Genomic DNA, 19,377 nt, shown 5'->3' with positions numbered 1-19,377 from the left:
AAATAAAGGTTATTTCTGAAGAGATAAAAGACCTGCGCAGAAACGGAAACTGACTCTAGATTTTGGCTAGAACCCAAAATCATCGTGGAATCCATATCTCGTCAAGACATGAAGCTTGATAATTTAAGTCAACAAAAGACCTAAATTGGTTTTCCAAAATAGAAAACTGAGAAGGATGGAAACATTCGTGTTTCCCGAAACGAGACAAGAAGAATAAAGATTCTTCCAATCAAGTTATGTCCACAAGCATGCTTCAGAAATCTATCGACGGATTAAAAGCACGCAAGAGTTAGAATCTTCGATTCAAAAGGCAATCAGAGAAATTTGATTCCTGGAGAATGAAGAAAATCTTGAATCACGAGTTTCAAGAAGGTAAGTGGGAGTAAACAAACCTTCCGGGTCCGTATGCAGAGTACATACAAAAGATTGAGTACGACATAAGGTGTTGTATAACAGTAACGAACTGACTCAATAAAGGACCACACACAAAAGGATAAAATGCCATTTTGGGCATCTGAAGATCTATAAGCATAGATCAAAAGGATGATAGGATTAGAGAGACTCAGTACGCTGAGATACTTGAGATCCGAAACAGAAAATCTAAGACTCGGAAAGTCTAAAAGAATTTCGACCCAAAAACTCATGACAGAGGGCGTTGCAAAACTCGGAGTCTAAAAGACACCGATGAGCTAGCACGCATGAGAGAGACATTTATGTTCGAAAACATAAAGTCAATCATGTTGGACATGATTAGCATTTAAACATCCGAATTCGGATTGGAAAACCGAAACACTACTTAGTACATCCTAGAAGGCTAAAGGATGAAGTAGTACAAAGTTGAACATGTCATCGTAGCAAACTTCCAGACATGGAAGGAAAGTAGGCTAAAAGTGTTTTAAGCCGGGAACTGTTGCAAATACTACACAAAGAATTAAAGGCCTTAACTCTAGTAAAGATTACTAGATATTATCAAGGTTGAAGATAGTAATCTTCAAATTAATTGATAATAAGCAAAGTTTAAAACCGACTACCACGGTAGTCAAACTAAACTGTCACCTCGACAAGTAAAACTGAGTGGGTAAAAGGAGTTTTACGGAAGAGGCTCAGATTTACAACTCTCGTTATCAGAAATAATAAGAATTATTTCACCAGTCGTCTAAACTTGGTTTAGTGTTTAAACGACAGTCCATAGATAATAAAACGTTCCGAATAGGTTTGTCAGATACGTGATCTGATGAATGAAACCCTATTAAGTGAACTTGGAATATTTATTATCAAAAATCCCTGGTCCAGGTCATTGCATGGACAACAATGACTCACGAAGACTAGCACGGGAGTCGATGGGTTAGCGCAGTTTCATGGGCTATAGGAATAGTATATTCTATTCGACTACGTGGGTGTATAAAAGGTTTATACACTGGATAACCCTCAAATGAGAAGTACATCATTCATGATGAACGTCAATACTTCTCATAAAGACAATTGGAGAGATTCCTCAAAACATGAGTGCTCCACTCATCTTATGTAAGGAATGCCCGACTTTGGTTCCGTTAAACGCCGCGCCGTAAAAGGAGGTTATAAAGGCGGATACTGGGAAGGACAGGATAGACATGAAGTTAAGTGGGAGTGCAAGAATGGATTGTGTCACCCTAATCACATTAGGTACAAAGTGTCTCAAGGCCACTTGATGAGTAGCAACTGAAAATGCGTGGCCGCGCTCAAACGGATTAAAAGTTAATCGTTTGTCTTTTACAGTTGTACTCGAATATCAAGAAAGTCTGAATGATGTGACGTATCAGATGGGATACTAAATTGACACGAGAATCGAGGCATTGCACTTGTTCTAAGTCCAAGTGGGAGTCTGAAGGAGTTGAAGGAGATGTCCTTCGACCAAGGTGACAATGCGAACAATTTGTCGGATAGGACAATTGATGTGGAAGATCATCAAGTCCGATTGATTTAGGGATCGTAGAGTTGTAGCTAGAGACCAACTACGATCGTCGAATTACGAAGTAATTCGCGGCTAACTTCGATCGGATCCTACAACGGGTTACACATAAGAGTGACAAATTGATCTAGGATATGACTAGTGGGAGTGAGATATAATCATGGGAGTGTCCCATAAACATATCTCATAGGCCTAAAAAGGAATTAGGCAAAGATAGTACAAAAAGGCCAAAAACAGGGTTTTTGGGCCTAGACCGGTTCGGGTACTTCTAGGACTCGGATTGGGCTGAATTTTGGAGGGTTAGTTGCTGATATAATAAACATTATATCTGCCAATTTTCGTGGTGTTTGGGAACCTCCTCCTTAGGGAATTGAGAAAATACCAATAGTTGCTATTTTCGACTATTTCCCTAAATCTTATTCTAAAGGGTGTTTTAGGAAACCTAAAAGGAGGTGGATTCTTATTAGGGTTCTATATAAACACTCTTAGGGCAGAGAATAAGGTGTGGAATTTCTCTCTAAGCTTTCTTACTCTACCACATCAAGTAGAGAGGAGAAAGTGAGCTAATTCCCATTACTATCAATCTAGTCAAAGAAGAAGGTGTTCTTCTTTTCCAACCACCATTGGTGTGCTAGCTATACAACAAGGTGGGAGATCAAATTGATTGCTCGTGTCCCAAGTAGAGGAGCTACACTTGAAGCTCTTGGTCTTCTTCAATCAATTCAACTAGTTCGAGGGAAAAGCGATTAAGGTAATCTACTATCTCCATTAGACTAATTACTAGTTTTGCATGTGATCCTGGGAATACTAGTGTAGACATTAGATGTCATATTTCCGCTATAAACACTAGTAGAAGGGTGTAAATCCCTACAAATCTGTCATTTCAAACTCCGACATCATTGACGCTTTAAATTCTTCAAACATCTTGGTATCACTTCCTGTAAATATCAAGTCATCGACATAAACACTTACGATTAACAACTTACCATCTCCTTGTAACTTCACGAACAAAGTAAGTTCATTTGGGCATTGTTCAAATCCTGCCTTGCTAAAATATGCCTCAATCTTGCTAAACCAGGCTCTAGGGGCTTGTTTTAGCCCGTAGAGCGCTTTCTTCAGTTTATACACTTTATTCTCTTCCCCTTTCTTCACGTACCCTTGAGGTTGTTCTACAAATACATCTTCTTCTAATTCACCGTGCAGGAATGCACTCTTCACATCAAGCTGGTATACAAACCACTTTCTTTGCGCTGCCAAGGCCAAAATCATCCTAATCGTGTCCCATCTTGCAACAGGGGCAAAAACTTCACCATAATCAATGCCTTGTTGTTGTGTGTAGCCTTTTGCTACTAAGCGAGCTTTAAATTTGTCCACTTCTCCTCGTTCATTCAATTTTGTTTTGAAAATCCATTTCACCCCTATCCTTCTTGCTCCATGTGGTAAATCTACAAGCTCCCAAGTGTCGTTCTTCTCAATAGCTATAATCTCCTTATCCCTGGACTCTCTCCACTTCAAGTTTTTGCTTGCTTCTTCAAACGTATGTGGATCTTCTCCTGATGAATACAACACCATGTTGAGAGCTTCTTCATTGTCGGATAACCCCTCTCCTGTAACAAAGTCCTCCATCCAGTGCGGGGTTTTTCTGTTTCTGTTCTGAATTGACCCAGAGATCAGTTGAGGAGGTGAAGTTGGCAGGGTTGTGGCATCACTTGAACTCGTAATTGGTACATCAGGTTCATCGCCTTCAAGTGCCGGCACCATGGTCTCTTCTTCTTGTTCATTATATTCTGCATCCAATTCTTGTTCCTCGTCAATTACTTCATCTTCATCACCACACTGTAATGGAGCACTTCTTGTTTCTTCTTCACTTCTACTCCAGTCCCATCCCTCTGTTTCTTCAAATATTACATCACGGCTGACCACAATCCTCTTTGTAACTGGATTGTACAATCTGTACCCCTTGGTTTGCTCGCTCACACCCAACAAAACACACTTGAAACTCTTTGGATCCAGCTTTGTTCTTTTCTCATCGGAGACATGAACATTCGCAATGCATCCAAACACTCGAAAGTACTCCACGGATGGTTTAACACCGGACCAAGCCTCTTGAGGTGTGCAATCTACTACTGCTGCAGCTGGACTTCTATTGAGAATATGTACACACCAATTGACAGCTTCTGGCCAGAACTCATTGGGAACCTTCTTCTCCGATAACATGCTTCTTACTAAATTCATGATGGTTCTGTTTTTTCTCTCAGCAACTCCGTTTTGCTGAGGTGTATAGGCAGCAGTCAGTTGCCTCTTGATACCATTTACATCGCAAAAGTCGTTGAATTCTTTGGATGTAAACTCCCCCCCTCTATCTGTTCTTAAGCAACAAATTAAATCACCCGACTCCTTTTCCACAAAAGTTTTAAACATGTTAAAAGCCTCTGACTTTGTGGACAAGAAATATACCCCAACACTTTCTACTAAAGTCATCAATAAAGGTAATAAAGTACCGCTTACCGCTATTTGATTCTGGAGTCACAGGGCCACATAAGTCTGCGTGAACGAGTTGTAGTTGCTTTGTTGCTCTCCACTGAAACTTTTTAGGAATGGTATCCCTGTGATGCTTCCCTATTAAGCAGTCAGAACACAATTTTGCCGGAGCTTTGAGGAATGGTAACCCTTTCACCATCTTCTTGTAGTGTAATGTTCTCAACCCTTTGTAGTTGAGATGACCAAATCTGCAATGCCACAACTGAGTTTCATTCTCACAAGTTACTTTAAAACAAGTTGGTTCATTCGAGGACATCGTTGCTAATACTACAAACATCCGGTTTGCAGTCATTGAGGATTCCATAATCAGTCCTCTTGAAGGATGAAACATCTTACACATGTTGTTTTGAAAGAGAATTGCAAGACCCTTTTCTTATAGCTGCCCCATGCTCAACAAGTTATTCTTCAATTCTGGAATATAAAATACTCCACTTACTACTTGGTTCATGCCTTTAACATTCAATCTGATTGTACCCTTCCCCATCACATTCATCCTACTATTGTTTCCTAGTTTCACAGTTTGTCGAAAACCTTCATCTAGACCAGAGAACCAAACTCTATCTCCTGTCATATGATTACTACAACCAGAATCTAAAAACCATACCTCTTCTCTTCTTCCGCGTTGCATCTCAACATGCGCCATGAGAAGCATCTCCTCGCTCTCATCCAATTCAGCATAGTTGGCAACTTTCTCCCATTCTGGACATTCATACTTGAAGTGTCCCAACCTGTGGCATTTGTAGCATTCAACGATGGCTTTATTCATTCTTCCTCGACCTCTTCCTCTACCTCGAGAGCCTCCACTTGCTCTACCTCCAAATCTATCATCCTCCCTTGCTCTAAACCTTTGCCCACTAGTGATATTCAGAGCATGCTCCTCTTCATTGTGGCCTCTCATCCTTTGCTCATGGACTAAGAGACTGCTTTGTAGTTCGTCAAGGGATAGTATTTCAAGATTGTTAGACTCCTCGATTGAACACACCACATAATCAAATTTTGAAACCATTGACCTCAAGATCTTCTCAGTGATAATGTTCTCTTTCATTGTTTCACCGCAAGCCTTCATCTTGTTTGCTATAGCCAAAGTACGTGCAAAGTAACCATTGACTGTCTCTCCTTCTTTCATTTGGAGGATCTCAAAATCCCTACGTAAAGCTTGCAATTATGCTCTTTTCACCCTTGTCGAACCTTGGAATTTTTGTCTCATCGAGTCCCAAATTTGCTTCCCGGTCTCTGTATTAAGAATGGTGTCCAGAACCTCCCGATCGATTGCTTGATATAAGAAGTTTTTGATCTTCAGATCCTTCAACGTTTGCTCTTCGATTGTCTTGCGTTGTTCTGTTGTTGGTACAGCTCCCGCTGCTACAGTCAAAATACCATTCTCAATGAGATCCCAATACTCTTTCGAACGAAGAAAATTCTCCATCAGCTTTGCCCAATGATCGTAGTGACCATCGAACCTTGGAATCTCAGGGGTTACAAACCTTCCATTACTGCTCTCTGCCATCTCTCCACTTCCTTTTACTCTTACTCGATTTCTGCTCACACTCACTGTTGTTCTCTCAAATCTTCTCACTATTAGGCCCTTAAAAATGGCTCTGGTACCACTGTTGAAACCTTGTTGATTGTACTATAAGAACAAAGTGCAAGATCAAAGTGAAGAACTGAGCAGCTTTATTGAATTAAGAATCTGGCTTATAAATAGGCCAACTACAATTAGATCAGAGAAAATAACAACCCACGTCATCCACTCCATAAAGTGTGGTTACTTGGGAAAGACTAAACCAAATGAAACAACTAAATCCCTAAAGACTAGGTCTTATTAACAGAAACACTAAAACAGTTAAAGACTAGGACTCAATACCAAACATTAAGCTTCAATAGTAAGATGATAAATGGTGGTCCTAAAACCCAGCTCTACTTTCTCTATTTTAAGATCTCTTTCCTTCTTTAGATTTTGGTTTGAAAGAAACCTTCCCTCTCTCTCTATTCTTTCCTTCATGTTCTTTCTCAAATTATTTCCTTCACTAACTCCTCTCTGGTTTCTCTTTTAATAAGATTTCAAAATCTTTTTAATTTAAACAAAGGAAAGAAGAGGACGAGAAAGAGAAAAAGATAGTTGCCTTATTTTGGGGAGATTAGTAATCTTTCACGTAAATGTTGTAAGAAAAGGGCGGATCCGATGCAACAGGGCCTATCAAGCTAACTTGCGTTTCCATAGAGATGACCGTCGGATGAAGCAGATCGTCACGTGGTCAGTCGAGATTACCAAATTCGAGCTAGTGGCATGACATTCGCATGTACCTGATCATTCCTGATTCGGTCATAAGTCTGTCCCGCTATCCTCGAAGAAGTACCGCACGTGGTGACGTCTCACCTTTGCTATACGCCATGTGTCTCGAGATGGTCTTCGTTTCACCATACTCAACTAGCTTGGACTCATACTTTGACTTAATCTATTTTACTCAATCAGATTCCGTTTTGACTTCCGTTTTCGCCTATGAGTTTGTCTTCGACTCTAGTTTTCATTCGAGCACCAAAGTTGACCAAATAACCAGATTACTCTTAACCTCCAAATGACCAAAGTGCCCTTAAGTGTATCTTTAGCCCGATTTTATCCGGTTTTTGTATTAAACTCCGTAAAGACACCTGAGAAAGAGAAACAAGTAATTCATCAGACTAACTGCTCGAAATGGACTAACTAACCCACGTTATAAGATCCAGATGAGACATTTTCATGTCTCATCAGGAAGCGGAAAAGGTAACGTTGTTTGAAAAAAAATTATGATTTGTATGGAAAGCTAGATGTGACAAATTATTCTCCTCGAGAGACCAATCTCCCATGTAGGTGAAGAGTACCATGACAAGCACTATCGCAAATAAAACTGATACAGGCACCAACACCAAAATCGAGTGGACACCACCTGGAGCCCGACACATCAAAATTAATATCGATGCCTCCTTTACGTCTCTTGATGATCCAGTAGGTATCGGTTGTATCATGCACGATCACAAAGCTCTATGTTCATAGGAGCTCTAGCAGACACCACCAGAGGCCACAATGCAGAAGAATGTGAATGTCAAGCAATTCTATTGGCGCTCCAATGGGCAGCGGATCTCAAAATTCACCATATTCATATTGAAAGTGACAACAAGAACTTAATCCGTTATCTAAATAGCAACAACTTTTCGATCCAATGGCAATCAGAGAAACATATGAACAACATCTCTAGGCTCAGGAACGAGTTCGATAGTCTGATCTTCTCTCACACCCCGAGGCACACCAATGAGAAAACAGATAAATTAGCTAAATGGGGGAAGAAAAACCGCTGCAGACGAACTTGGCACTCTGTTCGAGACCTCTCTTTTGTTTTGTTTCCTAGTTCTTGTGTTCTGTTCCCTCGACAAAAAAAAACGAGTCATGTTAATCTATACATATTACAAACCAGGGGCACAGGAGTTTTTGAGGAAAGCAGCTGCCATTAACACTTACCAGGGGTACCTATATAAAAAACTTGGGTTATTTCCCATATGGTCCCCTACTTTGTGACCAGCTTCCCGCCTGGCCCCCCACTTTACGAAAAATATCCATATGGCCCCCTTCCGTTATAACACCGTCACTCTCTCTCCTCCATCTCTTTTTCTCTCTCTGCCATGTCACGCCACATCATCTGTTACGCCACCTCATGACCTTCTCCGGCAAAGGTCGTCAGCCGGCCAAATTTTTCTTTCCGGCCGGCGACCTTCAAACTAAAAAAAAAAAGTTTTTTTTCTCTCTCTCTCACTAAAATTTTTCTTTTTTTTTTTTTTTTTTTCTTTCCCCTCTCTCTAGGATTGATCCGTTCAAGGTCTGTTCGGACCTTGAACAGATCTGTTCAAGGTCTGAACGACCTTGAACAGATCCGTTCAAGACGGATCAATCCTCTCTCTCTCTCTAGATCTAGAGAGAGAGGGGAAAGAAAAAAAAATTTAGTGAGAGAGAGAGAGGAGAGAGAAAAAAAAACTTTTTTCTTTTTTAGTTTGAAGGTCGCCGGCCGGAAATTTGGCCGGCCGGCGACCTTTGCCGGATAAGGTGATGAGGTGGCGTAACAGATGATGTGGCGTGACATGGCAGAGAGAGAAAAAGAGATGGAGGAGAGAGAGTGACGGTGTTATAACGGAAGGGGGCCATATGGGTATTTTTCGTAAAGTGGGGGGCCAGGCGGGAAGCTGGTCACAAAGTAGGGGGCCATATGGGAAATAACCCAAAAAACTTCCATTGAAATTTTTATTTTAGAAAGCTTGTTCATTAAGAGAGATAAAATATATACATGTTACAAACCCTTGTTCTCTTTCATTCGTTCCCATTTATGTCTACATGTACCAGCAACTAATAGGAGGAACCAGAATTTTTAGTTAGACAGGGCAAGCCTAAAGAAACAAGAGAGAAAACGAGTAAAAAAAACTAAAAAAAAAGTTGAAGAGGGAGATATTTGACCCTAGGTCATACACATCACTAATTTCACCCCTTACCACCGCAGCATCAAACCTATTAGTGTAAATATTAGCTAATTTATTCTAATTAACACACGAAATCTAGACTAGGCGAGAGCCCGGTCTAGTCTCCACATGGGTCCGCCCATTACATTTATGATCCACCATGAATATTCAGATGCAAATTGAGTACAGATTGATTAAAGAAATTACTATTAATTTGAACGAATAACAAAGCAATTACAAAATATGTTACAAGCTTTATTAGATGATGAGAACCTGTGAGATTTTTTAATCAAATAAAAGCTATGGCTACAAGAGAAACTCACTTCTAGATCACCATCGTTCTCTCGATTTATTTTGCCTCACACAAGTAGACGACGAGAGTTTCTCTCTCAAATCCAACCAAACTCAAACTTCTCATTAGAAAAAAAAATTGTTTCCTTTTCGAGGTAAAAAATTGATTTTCCCATCCACGCATTTCTTATGTAACAAATGAACCCCATTAGAAAAATAAGCACAACCAAACCATAAACTCCCGCATTTACCTAGACCGATGTTGATAGGCTATGTTACTTCCTCTTCCTTCTTTCCCTCGTCTGCCTTCGTTATTTTCGTGCCTACATGGTTCTTGTTCATCCTCTCAAGGCGCAACTTTGCATAGGCTTTGAGCGATTTCATCTCATCAGTAACCTTGACAAGTTCCATCGCGAGCCTCTGGCAAGTAGGTACCATGGACTTAAGTAGTTGAGTGGCAGATGTCAGTTCCTCAGGAGTAGAATCACCAGCATGGAGAAATGGATTTGCAATTTAGAAATGAGATTTCCATTAAAATCAAGGATGCAAACATTTTACAAAAGTTCTACATGAAGGAATTTTATTTTATTAGCATATTACCTTAAACTTACGAGCCCGTCTAGGGAAGACAACTAACTTCGCTTTATGTTTAAGCTCTGGATATTAGCTCGAAGACCTTAGAAAGAACGATTCCTTCGACGGTGATCATTGAAATGCCAACCGTGGGAGTTAACTTCTTTGGAATTCCAGTTGCCAGCAAAGTATCTGACAATTATATTGATGTATTCAACACAACAAACAAGACCCCTAAACTGTATACTATATGGAGGAGACCAGGACATGCAATGACAACACTGCAAGGTTTCCCAAGATAAAACAATATTCAATGTTAAGCAAAACGTTTATTCAGAACGTGGAATTCACTTAAGACAAGGTTTTTTTAAAGTTTGACTACGGTGGGGACCGCTTTTGTTTCCAAATGAGGAAACATGTCACCCTCTAAGTACCAATTTCTAAGTCACTCTATCATTTCCCTATTCAGAAACACAACTTAGTTAGGTGGTATTATATGTTGCTTTCAACGGCTGAGAGTGAGTCCCTATCCTCGGAGGTGAGGTTCTTTATTTTCTTTAAAACCATGGCGTCATTAAAACAATCAACTAGGCAACCTATTCCCGAAATCCCTTGAGCTCTTCTAGAGAGAATCCCCTATCAGCTCTAATCTTCATGTTGTATTTTTGGGTTTGCCTGTGAACAGTAGGACGAAGGGTACCAGCTCTAGGCCTTGCGAAAATATTTAGTGCCTCCATTTGCCTACTAGAAATCAGTGATTCATTAAAGAGAAAGCAATCGGCAAACCAAAATGAATATCTCACCATGCATAATTTTAACACAACGGATTAAGTTGTTTACCAAAACGTCGTATAGTATTGCCCGCAGGTTGGTTAATTAAACCATGCTTCTTGAAGTGCCCATTGGGATAACATTGTTGTGCTTCACCATGACTTACCTAAAGACTGTCGGAAAAAACTGATAAGAAAGAGCAAGCAGACACTTGAGAAAAAAAACTATGTGTGTAAATCCAGTGAGACAATGTTTGGCGCGCGAAAATCGAATGTGATTTTTGGGAATTACATTTCTATAACGTGATTCTTGGAAATCAAATTATTTTAGTTTGATGTTTGGTTTGACTAGGAAATGGAGTGTAAAATTTTTGTAAAAGTTCAGTTATATCCCTCTACTTAAACTACATAAATTACACGTCAACTTTATTTACATTTTAATCAGTACTATCTATTCAAATTTGCAAATATGAAATAGAAACGCTATACACTAATTTTAAGTAGTATTTACTGATTTATTTAAAATATATAAAGGTCTTAATAATAGCAAATCAACAACAAAATCTCAGTTTTTGTCTCCTCCTTTATCATTTTTCATTTTTTCTTCTTAAACAACAAATTTTATCATGAAGAAGAAACGGATCAATATAATGTAGGAGCAGTTAACTGAACCATAAGTAATTTGATAGATTGAAAGAGAAATTTGTCATAGTACGATAACTTTTCTTTGTTTATTCGTGGTTGTTCTAATTCTTCATTGAACTAGAAAGAAGCAAGAAAATAATATTTAAAAATAATCTAATGAAGAACCTTAAAAACCCTTATTTTCTTCGCCAAATCATATCCATATGATCTTATGCCCACCTACGAAACCCTATTTTCTTCGACATGAACCAAGCTCTATGCTAATGTTTGTCGATTTTGGTAGGCATAAGATTAGCTCTCGATGTCAAAATCCATTAAAATTAGAATGAACAAAGAAAAAAGATCTCTCTCTCTTTACTCCATCAGCTTCACTCCATCAAAACATCTCCTATATATGCCGAAAGATATAAAAAAAAATATAATCTATTGAAATTAACTTCATTTTCTTATACTAAATCTCTCGGATAAATTTTTTCTTTTTAAACGGCATAAAATCAATTGGGTGAACAAATAATGAGGAGAAGAAAAAGAACTAAAGAGAGAGAGGGTTATGTTGGAGGGAGAGAGATGCTATGGTGGTGCCTAAGAAATTTTTAGCTTTTGTAGTGGTGATATTATGTTAAGGACGATTTTAATATTAGTGTTTTCAATATTTTATTAACGATAATTTTCTCACTAAATTTGAAAACAAATCATTCCGGTGGATTGAAATCATATATTGTCTACAATTGTCATTACAAAAGCATTGAATACATTGATACGATGTGATAAGCACGATAACTACTACTGGCCTAAAGTCCAATGAAACTAACGGCCTAAAACCCGACGAAGTTAATGGCCCAAAGCCCAAAGATATTACTATATTTATATTCAAGTTCAATATTTCTGAATTTGCACTTCCATAGGATCGAACATGAGACTTTCGTATTGTGGAGTAGATGCACTTAGCAAATGAGTTACCAGTTGTTGGCAGCTCTCTCTCTTATAGCTCTTAAGGAACGACCCGTCGAGACTTCCGAGCAATTTAAATCCAAAACCCTAAATCAAGAAACCTCCAACTTTACACCTTTCAGATTGCACATTTAGGATTGAAGATTTTTCAACTTCTCTAAAAAAGTTGTAGTTCAGCAATTGATATGTCCAAGCGTTTGTAGTACAACGGTTAGGATAATTGCCTTCCAAGCAATAGACCCGGGTTCGACTCCCGGCAAACGCATTCGTTTCCTTTTTATTTTCTTGTTACCCGTACCCAAATCAGTCTTATGAGTTATGATCACCCAGGTGCCTGACTAACTCCATTATCGAGCATACGTGTATATATGTTTTTTTTTTTTTTTGTTGAACTAGCTTTGCATTAATTTATAAAAACGTTATTACAATATTTATCAACTAAAATACAAGGAACATTCTTCCACGTCTTGCTTTTGTTTCTTTTCCTTGCCCATTTCGCTAATTTGTCTGCATTCGAGTTGAGTTCTCTCCTTGTGTATTTGAATTGGACCGCATCGAATTCTTTTCTACTTTCTCGAATTCTTCTGATGTGGATATGAGATTGCCAGCTAATTGTATGATGTTTGTTGTGAAGGTGTTTGATGAGATTGATGTTGTCACTTTCAATGATTATTGATTTATGATTCTTTGCTTTCGCCCATTCTAAACCGAATAATATTGCCATGGCTTCACATTCTTCACTGTTTCTCGCTCTCGCTGATTTGACTTGCGCTGCTATAAATTTTGATTCTACATCATGAGCAATTAAACTGATTCCCGTATTGGATGTTACATTTAAGAACGATGCATCTACATTAATCTTAATAAAGTCATTGGTCGGAGGCTGCCATTTTTCTTTGGTTTTTTGGTTGTTTTTCTCGGGTTTTTTGTTATATTTCGGAAAGTTTTCTATCATTTTGATAATTTGATGGAGATCATTGATTTCATGTTGAAAACAGTGGTCACATCGTATTTTCCATAAGATCCATAGGATAGTAGTAAAGTGAATATTCTCTTTCGTATAACAAAGGTCAGGATTTTCTTCCCACGAGAAGATCCACTCCTCAATGGACGTGATATTCTCTGAGATGATATTGAATTTGAACCATATATTTTTCGCTATAGCACAGTGTAATAGAGCATGCTCAATAGATTCAGTGTCTATGCAATTTGGGCATTTAGTGTTGTTATCAATGTATTTACCAATTCTCTCTCTAACCGGGAGAGCTTTGTTACAAATTTTCCATATGAAGATTTGGATACGTGGAATGGTCGGGAGAGACCAGATGAACTTCCAGTTATGAGAGCTAGGATTCTGGGTGATATTATTGGTGCTTAAGTGATGGTACATAGATGCAACAGTGAATTTACCCGATTTGGTGAGCTTCCATTTGAGTTGATCTTTACCTTCGTTGTTCACCGGGATGGCTCTGATGAGGTTCTGAGTATTGGAATCAAAGTTGGCATTGAGTGCATCATTACTCCAATTGTTATTCAAAGTACAAAAGTGTTTCCTGGTTTAATAGTTATCTTTTTCTCAATGGCTCTTTTATGTGTCTTGCTGTCCAGAAAGATTAATATAAAATACTTATTTTTTGGGGTCAAAGGAGGTTAATACCTCAAAGTTATTTTGCTATCTTCTTTAATTCATGTTGGACAAATCTATCTCCAACTGACTTACAAGATAACTCGGAATCTAATAGATTTTTGTAGTCTGATTAACATCACTATTGTAAGCATGCTTAGCAAGAGTGTGAACTACATTATTTGAAGGATATACACGTTTGGTCTGAAGGAGATGTCATTCTGAAGGAGTGTGTTTCGACTAAGGTGGCAATGCGTTCAATTTGTCAGTTAGGATTACGATGACTTAATCTGGAAGATCATCATCTAGTCTGGTCCAACTAGGAGTCGTAATGCTTAGCTAGAAGTCGCTTACGATCGTCGGGTCAGCTAACATAGACTGAATCCTACAACGGGTTACACCAAAGAGTGGTGGCTTGATCGGAGAGAGTTGACTAGTGAGAGCCTGCCTATAGATGGATATAGACTGAATCCTACAACGGGTTACACCAAAGAGTGGTGGCTTGATCGGAGAGAGTTGACTAGTGGGAGCTTGCCTATAGATGGATATGATCCAGTCTGATAGTGCCAAAAGATAGAAAGAATCAAGCTCGAAAGAGAAGTCCAAAAAAGTGAAAACCCCACTTTTGGGCTGACCAGATCAAGCCTAGTAATAGGTTGATCTGAACCGGCCACCAAAGGGGAGTGGGAAGGCCAGGCTAAGCCCATTAATGGGCTTAAGTGGTCGACCACACTAAATTAGGGGAAACCCTAATTTTCAGTCAGAAAGAGTTCTGATGAGTTGTTTTTTCTGGGACTCTTATTGAAATCTAATTTGAGTGAGACTCCTATTAGGATTTCTCTATATAAGGGTCATTAGACAGAAAAGGTGTGAATTTTTCTCAAGATAAAACAACTTTTCTCTCACAATATACAGTTAAGTGGAGAGAGAGGGTTTTAGAGAAAAAGCTCCCAATCTATCTAATTAGTCAAAGGAGAATGGTTCTTCTTCTCAACCTTCAATGGAGTCTTAGCAGACAACAAAGAAGGGAGATCAAGTCACTTACTCGGGTGTCTCAAGTAGAGGAGAGACAATTGGAGCTCTCATCTTCTTCGGGATAAAGTCGTTGGAATCTAGTTCGGAAAAAGCGAATCCAGGTATTCTTCTTTCAGTTTCTAGTTCATTATTAGTTCATGTATCTGATCCTGGTAGCTAGCGTTAAACATATGATGTTTGAGATTCCGCTTACAACGTTAGTTAGATGATTAAGTAATCTTAGAGACTTACAAAACCCAACATTATTAGCTTTACACTTCAATAAATCATTATTTCGTAGCGTCGAAACTTCCTCTGTAATCTCAATGATAAGTGGTTTGATTTCCTATGGAACGTTGTTCTTCTCCTTCGAACAAGCATTTATTTCAATACGCCCCATTGAAATTGATTTTCAAAAGGCCGACCTCCATTGTCAATGATGCATTTGTTTTACTCGATAAAGCCATTACAAAATTCTCATCTTCATTTCTATCCACTGCAGCCGCACCCGCTATAGTATTTCAATACGCCCCATTGAAATTGATTTTCAAAAGGCCTTTTAGAGGCGACTTCCAACCATCCACTTCTTTCACCACCTAATGATCCCTGAATATTACAATTGTAGTGGAAAATTATTAATACAAGCATCAATTTGTCTTCTCCATAAATATACAATTAAAGCATTTTATAACTTTTACAGAGCTTCTTTGCCTCTACTATTGTCATGTCGAGGGATAAAACTTGAAAATGTTCAAGTTTTTTCTTCTGCGATAACCGCATTCAGATGAGGTATTTCAGATAAATTTTTGACACTCACCAGATCTTCAAGCTTATCCTCTATAATCATGTTATGCAGTATAATGCACGCGCACACTATATCAAGAATTACACTTTTTATCTAAATAGATGTTGGGTCCCTGATAAAGGCAAACCAATATAGCAAACTTTAAATGCTCCCTTAACCTCTTTTAATATTGTACTTTGGTTGTTGGTATTCTAAGTCTAGTGGCGGCGCGGTGCATCAAGTTAATCTTCTTTAACGTTATTATCTAGATAACTAAATTCATTAGCGGGTTATTGACAGTAATATAACATACATCATAATTTATATATATTACTAGTTATAACCCGTGCCCCTAGGGCACGGACAATTTTGTCTCGCAAATCATAGAAAGTCAATGATTAAGTACATCGCATAGTTTTGAAGTACATCGCATAGTTTTGAAGTCGTATAATGAAGGTAAAAATTCATTTGACTTTTACAGGAGGTAATTCGAATTGTTTAAAAGAATTGATAAACAATTCATATTTATTGAAATCAACAGAAGAAATCAAGAAAAAAGTTATAATAAAGAAACTCCTGTTAAGAAATTACCGGCAAGATATATATATATATATATATATATATATATATATATATATATATATATATATATATATATCTGTTTACATAATTTGTGAAGTCTTGTTAAAAGATTGTAAGACTACCACCTAATTGACACTTACAGGGGTGTGCAGTGCCCAGTGCGGGCAGGGCGCCCGCACTGGGCCCACCACCCATGTGGGGCCCAAAAAAAATTTTTGGTTTTCAAGTTTCAATGTTTGGTAGTCTGTTTTATAGTTATGCCATTTCCAATTAAAAAATAAAAAGGGAGTTTGAAAAAGTCAAACTATAAAAGGAGTTAGTATATTTATATTTAAGTAAGTATGGGGCCCACTTTCCACTAAAACGCATTTATTTCTCTCTCTCTATTTTCCTTCTCTCTAGGATGTTACTATTTTTATCTCTACTTACCTTTCTCTCTCCGGATTATTTCTCTCTCCGGGCTATTTCTTTCTCTCTCTAGTTTCTTGTTTTTTATTTATTAGTGGGTTGTTCCTATTTTTTAGAACCGGGCTTAGACGGCAGACCCTTAGTCGGTTTAGATATCTTGTGGCATAGTTAACTTTTTTTTATATATAAATTGTGGGTGTAAAACAATTTTTTCATTATCCTACTTAAGTCTTCTTCCAAATTTATATAGAAGTTGAAATAATTGCATCAATATCACCGGGTAATTTATCTTTTTTTCTATTTTTATTTCTCTTCTTGTTATTTAGTTGTTATAATTTGTTTTTGATGAAACTAGGCAATTACCTTAATTTATTAGCTACTAGAGCAATAATTCATTGTGGTTACATCAGTCGCTTTAATTTAGTTGTTATAATTGCTATATCAGATTAAGTCTTTAGTATTTTATTAAAGAAATATCCAACTGGGTATACGATTTTATATTTCAATAATTTTTATTATATTATTATTGATAAGCTATTTTATTCATGTAGTTATAATACATGGCACCAAAAAAATACAAATCTGGGAATTTAAAAAGGCAAGAGAAAAAAAAAGAAGAAAAATTGATTCAATCACAAAGAGGAGCTCTTGATAAATTCATTATAAGAGAACAACAACCGATTTCGACTGAAGAGGCAGTAGCTGAGCAAAATAATGAAGAATCAACTGAAGTCCGCATTGAAGACGAAAGTAATGGTGATCATAATATGGTTCACGAGGGGAGTTCCGAAAACGTGGATGTTGATGAAGAGTTTGACGGTGGTATTCCTAATCATGATTTGAATGAGTCAGTTGACGAACCAACTGATGAAATTCCAAATAATATTTATGATCCGAAAATTTGGGACTGTCTTGCTGGAAAATGGAGAGATCTATTAGTTGAAAAAGGTCCAATTAGAGACTTATCACTAAAGAAAGGTCCTAAGGATAAGGCAAATAGATGTTTTTCGTCAAAATTTTACACTAGACAATTACCAAATGGAGAAAAACATGATAGAATTTGGCTAGTGTACTCAAAAGATGTCGATAAAGTTTTCTGCTTTTGTTGCAAATTGTTCAAGAAAAAACTCTCAAAAAATCAGTTAGCAAATGATGGTTACGGAGACTGGAGACATCTTAGTGAGAGGCTTAAAGAACATGAGCTTAGCAGTGACCATGTATCTAACATGGCCACCTGGATTGGATTGCAGCTTCGATTTCAAAATAAGCATACCATTGATCAAGCTATACAAGACTCAATTCAAAAAGAAAAAGATCATTGGAGATTCTTGTTGCAAAGGTTGATTTCAATAGTAAAATATCTTTCGAAGTATAATCTCGCATTTCGTGGAAGCAACCACAAGATTGGTCAAGAATGCAACGAAAATTTTGTGGGTCTTGTTGAGATGTTGGCAGAACATGATCCATTGATGAAAGAACATCTTCGTCGAATTCAAGACAATGAAATTCGACATCATTATCTTAGTAATCGTATTCAAAACGAATTGATTCAATTATTATCTTCTAAAGTTAGAGATGCGATTCTTAAAAAGGTAAGAGAAGCAAAATATTATTCCGTTATACTTGATTGCACTCCTGATGTCAATCACCAAGAACAAATGACTTTGGTTTTGAGGTGTGTTGATATGTCTGGAAGTCCTGTGAAAATAGAAGAATACTTTGTACAATTTTTGATTGTCAATGATACATCTGGATCAGGACTCTTTGAAGAGTTACAAATAACATTAAAGACTTTAGATCTCAAGATTGATGATGTGCGAGGTCAAGGATATGACAATGGATCAAATATGAAAGGGTGCAAACAAGGTGTACAAAGAAGACTTCTAGATATAAATCCACGAGCATTCTATACTGCATGTGGTTGTCATAGTCTGAACTTAACTCTCTGTGACATAGCTAATTGTCATGGTAAAGCGAAAGACTTATTCGGAGTAGTGCAACGAATTTATTCTTTGTTCGCGAATTCTACAAAGCGTTGGCAAATTTTAAAAAATAATTTGAAAGGTGTTACTCTGAAATCATTGTCGACTACACGTTGGGAGAGTCGTGTTGATAGTATTAAGGCAATCATAACGCAACCTCTACAAATTAGAGAAGCTTTACTTCAACTTGCAGAAAGTGACACTGAACCTAAAATAAGTAGTGAGGCAAGATCAATAGCAAGAGTTGAATTTGATAATTTTGAATTTTTACTAAGTCTAACAATTTGGTACAACTTGTTGGTAGCGGTTAATAAGGTAAGTAAACGTTTGCAGACGAAGGACATACATATTGACGTTGCTATAGAGTTAATAAAAGGTTTGATTGATTATCTGAAGAAGTATAGAGAAACTGGATTTGAAGAAGCCATGACTGATGCTAAGAGAATGGCTATTGAAATGCAAGTTGACCCAGTTTTTCCTGAGAGACGTGAAATTCGTCGAAAAAGATGACGAGACTGGTGATGGATCATCACAATTAGTTCCACCATCAGGTGAAGAAAATTTTAAAGTTCATTATTTCATCTTATTAGTAGATCAAGCTATTGGTTCATTAGAGAGAAGATTCGAACAATATCAAGTATATGAGAAAAATTTTGGCTTTTTGTTGAGACCGGAAAAGTTAAGTGAGTATGGCGTTGAAGAATTAAAATCTTGTTGTCATAATCTTTCAAATAATTTGAAGAAAGAAGAACATTTTGATGTTGAACCAGACGACTTGTTTGTGG

The 19,377-nt window shown here is 37.6% G+C and overlaps 1 protein-coding gene and 1 non-coding gene across 2 annotated transcripts; both read left to right on the top strand.

Annotated features, from left to right (window-relative positions):
* The first annotated feature begins 12,391 nt into the window (after window positions 1-12,391).
* TRNAG-UCC (transfer RNA glycine (anticodon UCC)) lies at window positions 12,392-12,463 on the top strand. The gene has a single exon. It is a non-coding gene; the product is annotated as a tRNA-Gly (tRNA).
* Window positions 12,464-17,170: 4,707 nt separating this feature from the next.
* On the top strand, window positions 17,171-19,102 carry LOC147544290 (uncharacterized). The gene has a single exon (XM_086635671.1). It carries the CDS (start codon window positions 17,171-17,173, stop codon window positions 19,100-19,102), a length of 1,932 nt encoding a protein of 643 aa, XP_086491797.1.
* Window positions 19,103-19,377: the final 275 nt, after the last annotated feature.

The sequence above is a fragment of the Eschscholzia californica genome, unplaced genomic scaffold (assembly GCF_041429995.1).
Source record: "Eschscholzia californica isolate CP2 unplaced genomic scaffold, dmEscCali1.0.p SCAF_4, whole genome shotgun sequence".
In the NCBI taxonomy this organism is placed as follows: Eukaryota; Viridiplantae; Streptophyta; class Magnoliopsida; order Ranunculales; family Papaveraceae; genus Eschscholzia; species Eschscholzia californica.
This window is presented reverse-complemented; position numbering and strand designations above follow the sequence as displayed.